Source organism: Ovis canadensis, chromosome 1 (genome assembly GCF_042477335.2).
Source record: "Ovis canadensis isolate MfBH-ARS-UI-01 breed Bighorn chromosome 1, ARS-UI_OviCan_v2, whole genome shotgun sequence".
NCBI classification, from domain to species: domain Eukaryota; kingdom Metazoa; phylum Chordata; class Mammalia; order Artiodactyla; family Bovidae; genus Ovis; species Ovis canadensis.
Genome location: NC_091245.1, coordinates 180,106,978 through 180,122,800, shown reverse-complemented (window position 1 = coordinate 180,122,800; position 15,823 = coordinate 180,106,978). Strand labels below are relative to the sequence as shown.

General features: G+C 42.4%; 1 protein-coding gene across 1 annotated transcript in view; it reads right to left on the bottom strand.

Annotated features, from left to right (window-relative positions):
• Window positions 1-14,541, bottom strand: part of TMPRSS7 (transmembrane serine protease 7) — a 53,316-nt gene extending 38,775 nt beyond the window's left edge. The window contains exons 1-4 of the mRNA XM_069553095.1: window positions 14,260-14,541; window positions 11,237-11,444; window positions 4,929-5,059; window positions 200-267 (exon numbers count right to left, since the gene is read on the bottom strand). Coding sequence (XP_069409196.1) covers window positions 200-267; window positions 4,929-5,059; window positions 11,237-11,444; window positions 14,260-14,307 — 455 coding nt within the window. The 5' untranslated portion in view covers window positions 14,308-14,541. The remainder of the gene's footprint in view (window positions 1-199; window positions 268-4,928; window positions 5,060-11,236; window positions 11,445-14,259) is intronic.
• Between the last annotated feature and the right edge of the window lie 1,282 nt (window positions 14,542-15,823).

The following is a 15,823-nucleotide window of genomic DNA, read 5'->3' as shown; positions in this document are numbered from 1 at the left end:
AGTTCCTGGTGAGTTTCAGTAAAGGAAGAGAAAACCTCAGCATGACAAAGATCTGGGTCACAATTGTGCTAAAAGGGTATTAACCCACAACTCTCCCCAAGAAGTTACTTGCAAATGATGTCATCATAGCCCTTCCACACCATTCTGAGGAATTTACAGCAGTGAATGTAGAAGTCCCAAAGCAAGGGACTTTCCATACCTGACATCGGCAACTACAGACTGCTTGTAAAATTCGGAGAAGGCAGATGTTGTATAAACCAGGTTTATCTGCAAAAGAAGAACAAAGGTATCTGAAGTCTTTCAAACTTGGGTTCCATGCACAGTACCCAGCATTCTATAGGTCCAAGCTTTGACAGTTAGCAAGGAGAAAAGCCAGGCTCAAGCTAAAGGCTTCTAATGCCAAACTTAGGCATTATTCTTTGAATTAAAATAATGTATTACTTCCTGTATCAGAGTTACTGTCATTCTGCTGTTGGTGAAAATTACTCAGTTACCTCTACTCATTTATTGCTGTCTTTAGATACCCTAGAAAATGGCAACCCACTCCAGTACTCTTGCCTGGAGAATCCCAGGGATGAGGGAGCCTGGTGGGCTGCCCTCTGCAGGGTCACACAGAGTTGGCCACGACTGAAGTGACTTAGCATAGCAGATACCCTAATCAAGTTTAACTTCAGAATTATGCTACTCCAATAGTAAATTTTCCCCACAATAAGTAAAATTCCTTTGAGCACATTTTCAAAGCATTTGACCCAATCTCTTCTATCAAAGTATACCATGGAAAATGTATATTCTCAAGGACACATTCCTAAATTAGCCACTAGAGGGCGAGTAATACCCACGGTAGAGAGTAGAGAGTAGAGTGAAGTCGCTCAGTCGTGTCCGACTCTTTGCGACCCCGTGGACTGTAGCCTACCAGGCTTCTCCATCCATGGGATTCTCCAGGCAAGAATACTGGAGTGGGTTACCATTTCCTTCTCCAGGGGATCTTCCCGACCCAGGGATCGAACCCGGGTCTCCCTCAGAGGAGGGAGGAGACCTCCCTCAGAGGTCTCGCTTTAACCTCTGAGCCACCAGGATTTTACATCTCCCTTCAGAACTCTCCAGTCTCCAGGAATTTTTTTTTAACACCATAAATGGATCTCAAAAAGAGAGCTACTTCAATCAACTGATAGCTTGCCCTTACTTAGCATTTCTAAAACCAGTTTCTTCTACCAAGTCTTCCCCTGTATTCCCCTTCCTGCTGTGCTGCTGCTAAGTCACCTCAGTCATGTCCGACTGTGCGACCCCATAAAAGGTAGTCCACCAGGTTCCTCCGTCCCTGGGATTCTCCAGGCAAGAACACTGGAGTGGGTTCCCCTTACTCAGTTCAGTTCAGTCGCTCAGTCGTGTCTGAGTCTTTGCGACCCCATGAATCACAGCACGACAGGCCTCCCTGTCCATCACCAACTTCCGGAGTTCACGCAAACACATGTCCATTGAGTCAGTGATGCCATCCAGCCATCTCATCCTCTGTCGTCCCCTTCTCCTCCTGCCCCCAATCCCTCCCAGCATCAGGGTCTTTTCCAATGAGTCAACTCTTCACATGAGGTGGCCAAAGTATTGGAGTTTCAGCTTCAGCATCAGTCCTTCCAATGCACATCCAGGACTGATCTCCTTTAGGATGGACTGGTTGGATCTTCTTGCAGTCCAAGGGACTCTCAAGAGTCTTCTCCAACACCACAGTTCAAAAGCATCAATTCTTCTGCACTCAGCTTTCTTCACAGTCCAACTCTCACATCCATTATGACCACTGGAAAAACCATAGCCGTGACTAGATGGACCTTTGTTGGCAAAGTAATGTCTCTGCTTTTGAATATGCTATCTAGGTTGGTCATAACTTTCCTTCCAAGGAGTAAGCGTCTTTTACTTTCATGGCTGCAGTCACCATCTGCAGTGATTTTGGAGCCCCCCAAAAATAAAATCTGATACTGTTTCCCCATCTATTTCCCATGAAGTGATTGGACCAGCTGCCATGATCTTACTTTTCTGAATGTTGAGCTTTAAGCCAACTTTTTCACTCTCCTCTTTCACTTTCATCAAGAGGCTTTTTCGTTCCTCTTCACTTTCTGCCATAAGGGTGGTGTCATCTGTATATCTGAGGTTATTGATATTTCTCCTGGCAATCTGGATTCCAGCTTGTGCTTCCTCCAGCCCAGCATTTCTCATGATGTACTCTGCATATAAGTTAAATAAGCAGGGTGACAATATACAGCCTTGACATACTCCTTTTCCTCTTTGGAACCAGTCTGTTGTTCCATGTCCAGTTCTAACTATTGCTTCCTGACCTGCATACAGGTTTCTCAAGAGACAAGTCAGGTGGTCTGGTATTCCCTTCTCTTTCAGAATTTTCCACAGTTTATTGTGATCCACACAGTCAAAGGCTTAGGCATAGTCAATAAAGCAGAAATAGATGTTTTTCTGGAACTCTCTCACTTTTTTGATGATCTAGCAGATGTTGGCAATTTGATCTCTGCCTTTTCTAAAACCAGCTTGAACATCTGGAAGTTCACATTTCACGTATTGCTGAAGCCTGGCTTGGAGAATTTTAAGCATTACTTTACTAGCGTGTCAGATGAGTGCAACTGTGCAGTAATTTGAGCATTCTTACATAGTAGCTACATAGTAGCAAAATCACCTACCTAACCTACCAGAGCCTCTTGATGAAGGTGAAAGAGGAAAGTGGAAAAGCTGGCTCAAAACTCAACATTCAAAAAACTAAGATCATGGGATCTAGTCCCATTACTTCATGGCAAATGAATGGGGAAACAATGGAAAAAGTAATGGACTTTATTTTCTTGGGCTCCAAAATCACTGCAGATGGTGACTGCACCCATGGAATTAAAAGATACTTGTTTCTTGGAAGAAAAGCTATGACCAACCTAGACAGCATATTAAAAAGCAAAGACATTACTTTGCCAACAAAGGTCCATCTAGTCAATGTTATGGTTTTTCCAGAAGTTATGTGTGGATGTGAGAGTTTGACCATAAAGAAGGCTGAGTGCCGAAGAATTAATGCTTTTGAACTGTGGTGTTGGAGAAGACTCTTGAGAGTCCCTAGGACTGCAAGGACATCAAACCAGTCAATACAGAAGGAAATCAATCCTGAATATTCATTGGTGGGACTGATGCTGAAGCTGAAGCTCCAATACTTTGGCTACCTGATGTGAAGAGCCAATTCATTAGAAAAGACCCTGATGCTGGGAAAGGTTGAAGGCAGGAGGAGAAGGGGACAACAGAGGACAAAGGTTGGATGGCATGACCCAGCCAATGGATGTGAGTTTGAACAAGCTCCGGGAGATGGTGATGGATAGAGAAGCCTGGAGTGCAGAATGTCCATGGGGTTGCAAAGAGTCAGACATGACTGAACAACAAATGGCCCATGAGGAAAACACAAAACTCCCGAAACCTTGGAAATAATACAGCATCATGGAAAAATATGATCCACGGAGTTTAAATTCACTGTGCAACACAGAACATGTCACCTTGGCCTGCTGAGCTTCCTTTCCCCCGTCGCCTTCTCTCTTTTATATTCTATAAAGAGGTGATAAAAATGCCTACTTCTTTGGGTGGGATGATAAATAGTTATAATTAAATGGGTTGAGCACAGTACTAACTATACAAACAGGGTCTACGCAAAGCCAGCATTGAGTCTGCAGGAGGCCAGGGAGGGTTGCTTTGAGAAAGTTTTTTGGATGGGTCATGAATGACGGGTGGAATTTCATTCCCTAGAGGCTGGACAGAAAGGTTTAGGTCCAAAGTGAGTAACACGAGAAATCAGAGCCACCAGACAGGTAAGTGCAATGATTATTCATAATGTGCAACGATTATTCATACCAAGCAAAGACTGCTTTATTTCACAAAGTTCCTGTGGGAGAAAGTGGTGAAAAATGAGACTGGGATGATCAGGGGACAGATCTAGAAAAGTGCTTGCCTGCCATTCTTCAGAATCAGTATGTTATCCTTATGCCAAAGGAGGAATGTTACTGTTGAAGGATCACTCCAGCAGTAGAGAGATTCTGGGTGGGGATGGAGGAGTCCTGCCTGGGATTGGAAAAAATGTTAAGGAGATTTAAAAAGAATGTCTCCCTCTTTGGGCTAATTGGAGAGACAATTGATGTTTAGGAAAGGCCATGATAGATATTTTTCTGTTTGACCAGTTATACTTCTAGGAACTCAGCTAAGGAAGTAATCAGAGACACACAGCTTACCTGGTGGTTTTGTTATAACATTGTAACAGCAAAAATTGGAAACAACTTAAATATCTAATAAAAGGGACTTGCCAACTTCAAAGCTATCAAAATTTATGTTTTTTCAAAGACTATGTACTCGCATAGAAACATGCAATATTAAGAAGAAAAAGTCAGATTATAAAACTGAATATCTACTAATACTCCAGGTCTGTGCTATAGCCTATGTCTGTGTGGTCCAAAATCAAGAGGCTCTATCTCTGGAGATTGCATTAAAGGAGATTTTTATTTTTTTAATACTTTTTCTAAATTTTGCAAATGTTTACAATAAATACGAATTAGTTCTATAATAGGAAAAGTGGGTTTTTTTTAAGTGAAGAGATGATAGTATATCAGTTTTGAAATAAATGTGTATGGATCACAGAATTAATCAGCATGCATGTAATTTCTGTACTAGAAGGCATTTTAAAGTTCATCTGATCCAATTACTTTATTTTATAGACAAGAAAAACTGAAGCTCAGGAAGTCATTTCTTTTTATTTTCAGTGGAAAAAAAAAGAAATAATTCTATAAAATAGCAATTTTATCTTACAACCATGACGAGCTAAATCCCATGTTTTCCTGAGTTCTTCCTTCAGCCCCCATCCCTCCCCTACTGACCTCACCTTTCCCAGCCTCTCCCAGCTCCCGCCATCACCTCACCACTTGCTGCACAGTCTGCGCCACTGACAGAAATTCCCTGGACTCCTTCTGTCGGTATTCAGGAAGGAACTCAATGTTGGTGATGCGAAACATCCCAGCAAAGTAAAAAGCATCTCTGCTTTCAGTCTTACCTGTAAGACAGGAGGAAAGGTGGTCAGGATGCCTTCCCATCTGTGTGGTGGTAAGGCATGATCTATGTCTGTATCACTGTTCTAAAATGCTTTTATTTTAGACAGTTTGTATTTTACTGGTCGTAGTCTGAGAAGCTCTAAATGTAGTTTACAACATCTCTTCCATCAGCATCTGTCCTAGAGTCACTAAATAAGGACTTTTTATAGCTCAGTTGGTAGAGTCTGCTTGCAATACAGGAGACCCTGGTTCAGTTCCTGAGTTAGGAAGATTCACTAGAGAAGGGATAGGCTACCCACTCCAGTATTCTTGGGCTTCCCTTGTGGCTCCGCTGGTAAAGAATCCAGAAAATCTAAGAAAATTACATAGACTCTTTAGTCCATGGGGTCGCAAAGAGCCCAACAGGACTGAGCAACTTTCACTTTCAGAGTCACTAAGGGGCCAAAAACGTAGAGCATAGACAGTGTTCACATGTCTCGCGTCTGTGGCAGGTAAGGGGGTAAGAAATGTACACTGCCAGGCTCTGGAGTGTCACGAGCACAAGTGGGTGAAGAGGGAAGGACTCCCCCAGCTGACCTCCACTGAGCCCCAAGTCTCTCATCTCCTTTCTGACTTTTGTGGATGATGCCCTGGGTGCTGGGCCGATCTTTAGCTCTGAGAAATGCATGGAGAGCTTATTCACAAAGTGCGGTCCTCAGTCCAGTGTCAGATACTGCTAAGTCACTTCAGTCATGTCTGACTCTGTGCGACCCCATGGACGGCAGCCCACCAGGCTCCCCCGTCCCTGGGATTCTCCAGGCAAGAACACTGGAGTGGGTTGCCATTTCCTTCTCTAATGCATGAAAGTGAAAAGTGAAGAAAGTGAAAAGTGAAGTCGCTCAGTAAGATAACTCCTGCTCAAATATTCTGTCCAAGGAGGACCACGGGACTGGATATTATTTGAGCCAGAAACTGCTGCCAAGACAAAGATATTGCCATATTTGAGATGCCTTCAGATCCCTGAGAATAGCCTAGGGAGATGAGGACTCTCTTTTCAGACTTTCCTTTTTGTTACAAGGTTTTATTGCTATGAGGCATCACCCCCAGGTTCTCATGGCCACGGTATATTTCTTTGCTGAGACACATGTCCCATGGTATCAGAACTTCCATCTGCATTTCTGCCTTTCTAAAGGAACAGTAAATTTTTTTGTTCCTCAGCCCTTAACATGGGTAGTGAGTGCCTGACTCAGATTTCAAGCTCAATCAATGTTGGTGGAAAGGAGGGGAGAGGAAAACAGAGAATAGTCTCTTAGTACAATGCCCAGCACCTGGAAATGCTAAATAAGTGATGGCTGAATTAAAAGAAGGTGCAACCAGGATTTCCTTGGTGGTCCAGTGGTTAAGAATCTGCCTTGCAATGCAGGGGACACAGGTTCAATCTCTGGTCAGGGAACTAGAATTCCACATGCCCATGTGCCATAACTATGGAGCCAGCACACCACTACTAGAGAGTCTGTGTACCAAAATGGACGGTCTTGAATGATGCAACAAAGATCTCCATGCATGCCATACCTGAGACCAGACACAGTGGAACAAATATTAAAAGAAAAAAAAAAAAAAAAAGAAGGTGCAACCTGTATGAAGACTGGGGAGCTACCTCCCTGTGTGATCCATTCAGGGGTCACGTTAGCCGTGTACTGAGGCTGTGGAGGGGTGGGGAGGGGCCAGAGGCCTGAGCTCCTGTCCTAAATTTGTTCTTTCAAGTTATGAAGTTGAGCCTCCTAAAACTGAATTCCTCTGCCAAGTTTAGGACTAACTTTTCTGTCCAAAACTCTCTTCCTTTTCTTGTCCTACAACTGTTCACCTCAAAGAAAAGAGGGAACTGAAACAGAGCAAGACCCTGTGGGACCCTCCTGGGTACAGAAGCCTTTCTGTTTTCCCCATTTCTTTTTTGCAGGAAAAAGGATTCATCCTCCCAGACCTTCCCTGAGTTACAAAAGGTAGATTCAAATCGTTACCAGTTAGAAATGAAAGAATGCAGAAATAAAGGAAATGTGGTCATGAAACAATTGTACAGCGATAAAGCAGAGACCTAGTTCCTCCTCGAGGGATATACATCATGTCAGGGGAGTGTGTAATTTCCTCAGCTCTGTTTTGTCACAACAAAAATTTGAAGCGACGGACCGGCGTTACAGCCCTCGGACGGGCCAGTGTCACAGCTCCAAGTTACAGCTCAGTTTTATTTAGAAAATAAAGGAAAATACATCCTCGAGGCAGGAAGTCTTGCCGACCCAAAAGACACAAAGAGGAGAGAGACAGAGAGCGAGCCCTGGCCCTTTGGCTCCTCTTTTTATGTTTTTCTCCTCCCCCGGACTTGCCCTGTGTAAACTGGGCTAGCCAAGAGTGCTGTTTGCCCTACCTGAGGTCCTCACTCCCTCCTCCGACCTTCCTCTGTTCTATTTTCGCAGGCTTTTCCCTTCCTTGTCTTTTAGTCACTGTCATTCTGGACTCCTTTTTCCTATTCTTACTACCTAACAGTCACAATCTGGTCTATATCTTTGTGTTCTTAAGGCAGAGGCACCCCACTCCAGTACTCTTGCCTGGAAAATCCCATGGATGGAGGAGCCTGGTGGGCTGCAGTCCACGGGGTCGCTAAGAGTCAGACACGACTGAGCGACTTCCCTTTCACTTTTCACTTTCATGCATTGGAGAAGGAAATGGCAACCCACTCCACTGTTCTTGCCTGGAGAATCCCACGGATGGGGGAGCCTGGTGGGCTGCCATCTATGGGGCCGCACAGAGTCAGACACAACTGAAGCAACCTAGCAGCAGCATAGGAACTAAGGCCCCCAAACAGGTGGAGAATGGTGACTTCAGTCTGAGCACAAACATGTGGACTCCAGACTGGCTTGAACCAGAAGGCTGAGATTGAAACAGATTGAACCAGAAGGTTGAGATTTCTGACATACCATCCTGTTATCTCACCACCAACCATCAGAGGAAAGTCACACACCCCTCAGCCCACATTCACAAAATTTTCCTTTAAAAACTCTTCCTTGAAGACCATCAGGGAGTTAGCATCTTTTGAGCATTAGCTGCCCATTCTCCTTGCTTGGCTCATAAAATAAACCTTTCTTGCTCTAAATTCTGACATTGCAATTTGCTTGGCTTCACTGTGAGTTGGGCACATGAACTTGGGTTCAACAACAGTTATGTAACCTTGGACACACCACTTTGCCTCATTAGGCCTCTTGTATAAAGAAGCATTTGTTTCTGTCTCTGATTTTACTAAGAAAGTCATTCTTATGTGGGTTTTTTTTTTTTCTGTTGCAGATTCTTAAAATTTAAATGAAAGTTCTGACCACCTGGAAGCTCACAGGTGGTGAGCTTCCTTCTTCTATCCGTAGGTATTCGAGGGATAAACAACGCAAGAGAGTTCAGTTTAGCCAGCTTACATTTATCTAACTCTTCTGCTCAGGTCAACATACAATCCCTGCTTGTGAAACTGAGCAGGACCCTGTGGGGCCCTCCTAGGCACAAAAGCCTTTCTGTGTTCCCCGTTTTCTTATTTATAAAAAATCAGGGAAGTAAAAGAATGCAGAAACAAAGGAACAATCAAGAAACTATAGTCCAGTATCCTGGTTCTTCTGCAGGAACCACCCATACAGATGGAGGATGGTAACTTCAGGCTAAGCACAAGAATCCTTAAATACCACCCTGTTAGGTCACCAACCAATTAGAGGATAGTTGTATACCCAACAGTCCTCAGTCCAGATTTTGCCTGTAATAACTTCTCCCTGCAAACCATCGGGGACTTTAGAGCATAAGTCACCCATTCTCCTTGCTGACCCCTGCAATAAACCTTTCTCTACTCCAGCCTCCAATATTATGGTTTATTTAACCTCACTGTGCATTGAACAAGCTTGCATTCAACAACAAATGGTCTTCCAGATGAGCTGCCCACCTCATTTCTGTTAAAAAAAAAAAAATCACATGGAAATTTCCTGTTGCTCCAGTGGTTAAGACTACATGCTCTCACTGCTACTGGACAGAGTTTGGACTCTGGAAATAAAATCCCACAAGCCTCAAGGTGCATCCAAAAAAAAATAAAAAATCACAAGCCCCAAATGGAGTCTTTTGCCCCCATGACTGCAAATTAAGACCTAATTGCAGAACTTCTCTTGTGGTGCAGTGGATAAGAATCTGACTGACAGCGCAGAGGACACAGGTTTGACCCCTGGTCTGGGAAGATGCCACATGCCCTGTCCATGCACCACAGCTACTAAAGCCCGCTCACCCTGGAGCCTGTGCTCTGCAGTGATGAGAAACCATCGCAATGAGAAGGCCCTTCCCCAATGCACGAGAGAAAGCCTGCACAAAGAAACAAAGACCCAGCACAGCCAAAAAATAAATTTGAAAATAATAACAAATAAATAAAATTATAAAGAAAAAGGCTTAATTGCAGTTTCACTCCCTCCAGGGAATGTGACCTTTAAACAGACAATTTGAAAATTCCTGATCAACACTAGAGGCAAACCGCATGATAAAGACCCCTGCTCCCCCAAGATCTGAGGGGCTGCCCAGAACAATTCTGTCTTTTCTCCTGCTAATAGCCTCCTTGTCCCACCCTCCTTCTGCTTATAAAATCTTCCATTTTGTTCACCAGCTCCAAGGTTTCTATTTACTATTAAATAAAATAGTATTTATTGACTTATTTGCTAGTATTTACCATTTACTATTTTATTGACTATTAATAGATGGGATGCTGTGATTCATGAGCAAGTACATAAAGCCAATTATATCACTAGATTTACTTGGTTGAATTTTTGTTTTTTAACATTTTTCAAGGCCACCCTCCATGCTCAGATTTCATGTATCAAAACTAACCTCTGTTGTTTGTGAAACAATTCTCTTATTCATACCTGTTTTCCTTTCTTCATACTAGCCTGTCTTTCTGAAATGCCCTTCTCTGATGTTCAGACAACCAACAAATTACCTCATCATAGTGATGTCCCAAAACTTTATATGAATGTGCTAGGCAATGCAAATACATCAGTTTAGGGCTGGCAGAGAACTGATAGGAAATAAGTTGGTTTGCTCTGGGATGGGGCTGTGTGTCTTTTGTGTTTGTCTTAATTGCTCATTGACTTGACTGCCTTCACTAGTCTGTAAAGACAGATTCTTTCCTGTCTACCACTCTGTTCCATGCCTTTCACAGGGTCCAGCTCATAGTGGGCCCTCCCAGGCTGTCTCAAATGAATTTTCAGAAGCCAGTTCATGAAGCCTTATCTAGACTCGATCCCTGAACAGGTTGTTGGATGCTTCCCTTCTGTGACTTCAAAGTAATTGCTTAAGAAACAAACAAACAAAAAAATCTGTCCTCACTCCCTCTCTAGCACTGAGCTGTGAGTTTTTTGAAAGTAGAAAATGCATCTCTGAGCTTTTTAAAAGTAGGAGATGCATCTTGGTGTGCCTGATGCATAGTACCACACAAATCATAGGTGATCAATTTCTATATATAATTGACCTGAACTTCTCAAGACAATATTCATTAATTCTTTGCCTATAATTTAGTTTTCCAATCAAATTTTAATATCCTTGAGAGTATCTTGCATTAAATATAATCATGTGTAGGGTGGGAAGTCCAGCATAAATCAATAAATGCTATAGTTACTGAGCTGCTTGGGTAACTACTCTCTAAGGAAGAACTTAGTTATTACTCCTATTCAAAAGCATCCGTAAGATTGACAAAAACATAATCAACTGGATAAACAACATAAAAACAAAGAAGAGAAAGGCGCATTAGTAAACTGAAGTGCAGGGAGCTGGAAGCATGAGGTTGCCTAGCAACAGGCCTGAGTGGGTGGATGAGGAAATAAAACAACTTAGCATTCCATTCATTTTTCACAGCTAAAAATGTGTTACATTTCTGAACCAGTCAAAAGCTCCCAAGCATTTTCCTCAGGTCTTCTCTTGCTGGTATCTCTGCTCCTCTGGGAAGAAAGCAGTGGTGGTAAAATAAGAAATGGGAAAGACAATTCTGGCTTCTTCCTTAAAACCTCAACAGTTTTGAAAATGGCTTTCAGTCTAAGAAGTAAGAAAATTCTATCAGAAACACCCAGGGGCACATGGGACCTGCATTGCCAATAGAACCCTCAGGGCAAGCCCTAACACCAAAGGTACAAGGGATTTCAACTCACTGATGTAGAGCCACAGCAATGTCCAGGCTATGACCGCTAGGATGAATAAAAATACTGTGAAAAGAACGATTTTGTTTTGGGTGTTCCAAAAGGGAGCTTTCTTCTTGAGTTGCTTCTTGGGTTTGGCTCCGGAGATGGGTTTTCTTGGTGGTCGTCTCCCTGGCAACTTCCCTGGGGCACTGATGACCTGAACTGAGATATTGGATATCTTCAAAAGAATGAGAGATGTGTTAACAATTAGAAGTAGTCTAGGGCTTAAATACAACCACTCAGTCAGGAGAATCTTAGTGCTAAAAGGCCTGCATAAATCAAATGATCTACAGAAGCAATGGCTTGCACTAAATCACACAATTAAGACCAATCAGGAAAAAAAGAAACCAGTATATGAACTCCAGTGAAATTGTATCCAGGTTCTCCCCTCAACTTTCCAATTCTGCTAAATAGATACTAGAGAGGATAGACCTGAATTTTATGTAAGTGAAGACTAAAGGACCTAAAGGGCAGACTGTGGGTTGATTCATGAGTCCACATCTCTGGGAATGTATGTGTTTGCAATATATATAGCTTTTTTCCCCACAATCAGTGTCTTCTAGGCTGAGGCAGGATTGACAGTAAGAATAGAAGTGAGTTCCTCAAAGAAACGAACTGATTTCCTAATTATGGCTTCATGAACCGGTGGTCATGAAACCAAGCAGGACCTCCCTGTGTCCAGGGGTTCCTGGACACAAAAGCTGTTCTGTGTCCCCCGTTTCTTGATTACAGGAAATGGGCTTCATTCAGCCTCCATTACCTTTCCTGAGTTCCAACGAGCAGGTTCAAACTGTTGCTAACTAGGGAAGGGTGGATGCAGAGAAAAGGGAGGAACAATAGTCAAGCCTTGGGTCAGTCTTGGTTCTCCATCAAGGGATACACATAACAATATTTTTGAGCCATTTTGCAGATACTGAAATCCCTACCAGGTAGGAGAAATTAATGGTATGCTGCCCACAAGCATGTAAATCCCAGACTGGTTGGAACCAGAAGGTTAATGATGTTGACTCCCACTTACCTCACCACCAACCAATCAGAAGGTGGTCCACAAACTGGTCATAACCTCTGTGAACCATTACTATAAAATTTCTCACTATCTCCTCCAGGTTGGGACACACAATTCTGAGGACATTAGCCCACTGTGGCTCCTTTTGACTACCAAAGCAATAAAGCTATTTTTTCTACTTCATCAAAAACTGTCACTGAAAATCAATTCTTTGTCCAAGTACAGAGGCTGAGTTTGGCTTCAGTAAAGAGAAAAGTTCAGAATGATTCTCTTGTTTTGTTGTAGCCAAATGCTCTGGGAAGCAAACTCACTCAGAAGGACAGCATGGGTAGTGGACTGCAGTTTATTACACTGGGGGGTCCGAGGCAGAGTTTCCTCTTCAGCCAGGGACCCTGACCGACTTTTGTGAAAACCTTTCATACCTTAAGTGTTCGTACTCAAGACCCCATCCCCAAATTCCTTAAACCTAGCCTGGAAAATGTTAAAGGGAAATACAATCAGGTTACAGCCATGACTCATAATCAGAAGGGTCAGCTGGCATACATGGTAGCCTACACCAACGGGTGCCCTGAAGGTTACAAGGTGATTGGCCACAGAGAGGATTATTGCATTCTTTCTGACTGTGGGAAATCTTGGTACGGAATCTGGTGTTTATCAGTCCGTGAGGCCTGTTCTGCTGCAGGTGTGTTATCTCCATGGCTACCTGGCACATAGTCCAAAGTTCACTGAAAATGCAAGCAGCCCGATACTCCAAAGATCACTGGGAATGTAAGATGGAGCTTCCTTCTTTTTCAGGATTGAGTCAGCTCAGCCTGTTCCTTTCCTCCTTCAGTTTGTGTGGCGATGAAGGACAGGGGTCAAGTGCTTGTTTTACCATCACCTCACAGGCATGCTCTAGAAGTCAGCGACTGGCCTGAACAATAATTCAGTTTCTCAATCACAAATGAAACAATGACCAAAAAATACAGAATGAAATAGGAGACTCATGTTAGATTAGAAAATTACCAGTTTTAGCATATTGACATACAAAGTGTTGTCTGCAACAGCGACAGGAAAAAAAGGGTATTATTTAACTCTTTGCCCTCCTCTTTTTTTTTTCTCCTCTACTCTGTCATTTGATGCTGTGAATTCTTTAATAATGTAAGTGAGAGTTCAGCTTCATTGAAGGAGAGATTTATACATGTCAAGGTAACTAAACATCAATGATGAAATAACTTTTAACCACACATTCTTTTAAAGGCAAGAATGTGGAACACCAATATTAAAGAAATAATTCCTCTTTTGAGCTCTCCTCTAAGAGTGTTCTCATTCTCTCTTACTCTCTCTCACTGTTCCCTATAAAGTACATGTCTTCCAGTCTTTAATCCTACCAATTAATGGGATAATGTGTGGCCAAGAACATTCTAAATTATTCATGGCTCCCTCATTCTTTGTGCCAAACACTCTTGTCAACCCCTGGAGTGAAATCTAGCTTGCATGCCTCCCAGTGAAATTGAACTAGACCAGAGTTCATCGAATGTGATGTTCTGTAGGACTGAGGATGCTGTTTCTAAATAGAAAACTTTCTGTTATAGGATGAGTTGACTATGGCGTCAAGCTACTTTAAAATATACCCCCCAAGAAGTCAAAAAGGAAAACTTAGAGCAGTGCTAGGCCATGATGGACTAACAAGGCCAAAGTTGGGTCTTTAAGTGCGGGAACACATTACAGGCAGTCTCAGTTAGCCCTGATTAAATTTTAAAATGGAATTTGTATAGAGATCAGTACAATTTCCCTGGAGTTTTAGAAAAACAGCTGCAAATCAATTACCAAGTATAGCACTTTAAAACAAGCTCATATTTGTAAAGTCCATTAAGTACCAAAGGAAGGTTAAGTATTTTATTATTGTTTCCTTCATTTTTTTAAAGTGACTCAGTCTCGTTTTACTAACAAGGTCAACAATAAACGGCATTCAAGTAACAGAGAAGGTTTCTCACAATGTACTTACATTCACATCAACAGCTTTGGATGAAGTATTTCTGTTTTCTTTGTCCATTTTTAGGTGTTCTGCAGGTGAACATCCAGAGGTGCTTCAAAGCCAGCTTTTCAGACCCTTACATTCCCGCTTGAGAAGAACTGGCTGCCATATTCAAGCTAGCTAGAGGGATGGAATCAATTTACCTCCACCGGCTCCAGTTCAGAAACTGAAGCTGCCTCATTGCTATATAGTGAATGTTAAAGGGACCTAGCAGAGAGCTTCACAAATCCCAACTAAAGACTTCTTAGTGTTACTCTGAATCAGGCCTCCTAGAGCCCAGCCTCAAGGCAAGTTTGCTTCAGGAGGATACAATCCAACAACCCCCAGATATTTACAAGTCTTTTAAATGTTTGCCTGCATCTACAAAGGAATATTAAGAGATCTAACTTCTAACCCTCAGCACGGCTTCTTAGAAATCCCCACACTGCCCAGGGGAGGGTGAAATGCATAAAGGAAGTCAATTGTATGGTGATGGATAGTGATTAGACTTAGGATGATGACCCCTTTTGTAATGTATATAAATATCAATTTATAATGTTGTGCTCCTGAAATTATATGATGTTTCATGACAGTTTTGCCTCAATTAAAAAAAAAAAAAAAGAGGGACTTCCCTGGTGGTCCAGTGGCTAAGACTCACCCTCCCAACGCACGGAGCTCAGGAACTAGATTCCACATGCCGCAACTAAGAATTTATTTTGCATACAGCAACTAAAGATTCCAAGTGCCCCAACTAAGATCCAGTGCAGCCAAATAAATAAATATTTTTTAAAAATTCTTCCCCACCCCAACACCTACCCATTTCTCTTGCTGGCATCTCATGCCAACTCCAGGAGCCTCACTTTCTAATTCTGCTCTCAGCTTTCTAGCTACACTCTCTAAAAATCCCTGTTCAAGAGGTTTTTTGGTTTCGTTTTTTACTTCCTCTCCTCTTGCAGTCCTCAGAAAACCCAGGCCCTTCCTCATGAAAGTCCCCTGTTTCCATTTCTCCTATTCTTCCCCAGGTCAACCTGAATTAGATTCAAGGTAAAGGAGAGCAATTTCGAGGGTGGAATAAAGTTCACACATTGCTCCCCATTTCCCTGTGAGACAGGCGTGCTTCCCTCTGGGCACTGGGCATCAGTGGAAAGTTGATCAATCGCCCTTTAAAAGGGAAGCACTGCTCTGCTGATCTGGACAAAACTCTGCGTCATTCAGGGGACAGTCATCAGAAAGCAAGTGAGAAACTGCCTGCTGAAAGGGGTGGAAGATAGCTAAGTAAAGCCTGACAAACAAATTATGTCATGTTGTACACATTTGCTTCCTGGCTTTTTTATTTATTACTAACAGTGATAAAATGACTAATAATGCTTTAGGCTTTATAATGGTAAGAGAGGGAAATTTTAAATTGAAGTCCTTTTTAACTGCCTGTCCTTTTTGTATTTATTTCCTATATTTTTAGAACTACTCATTTCACAAATATAAGTAAAATATATGTCCTGGGCAGTGGCCACTGAAAAGACCCTCTCCTTGAGAATCAAACTTCAGATAATCTCTT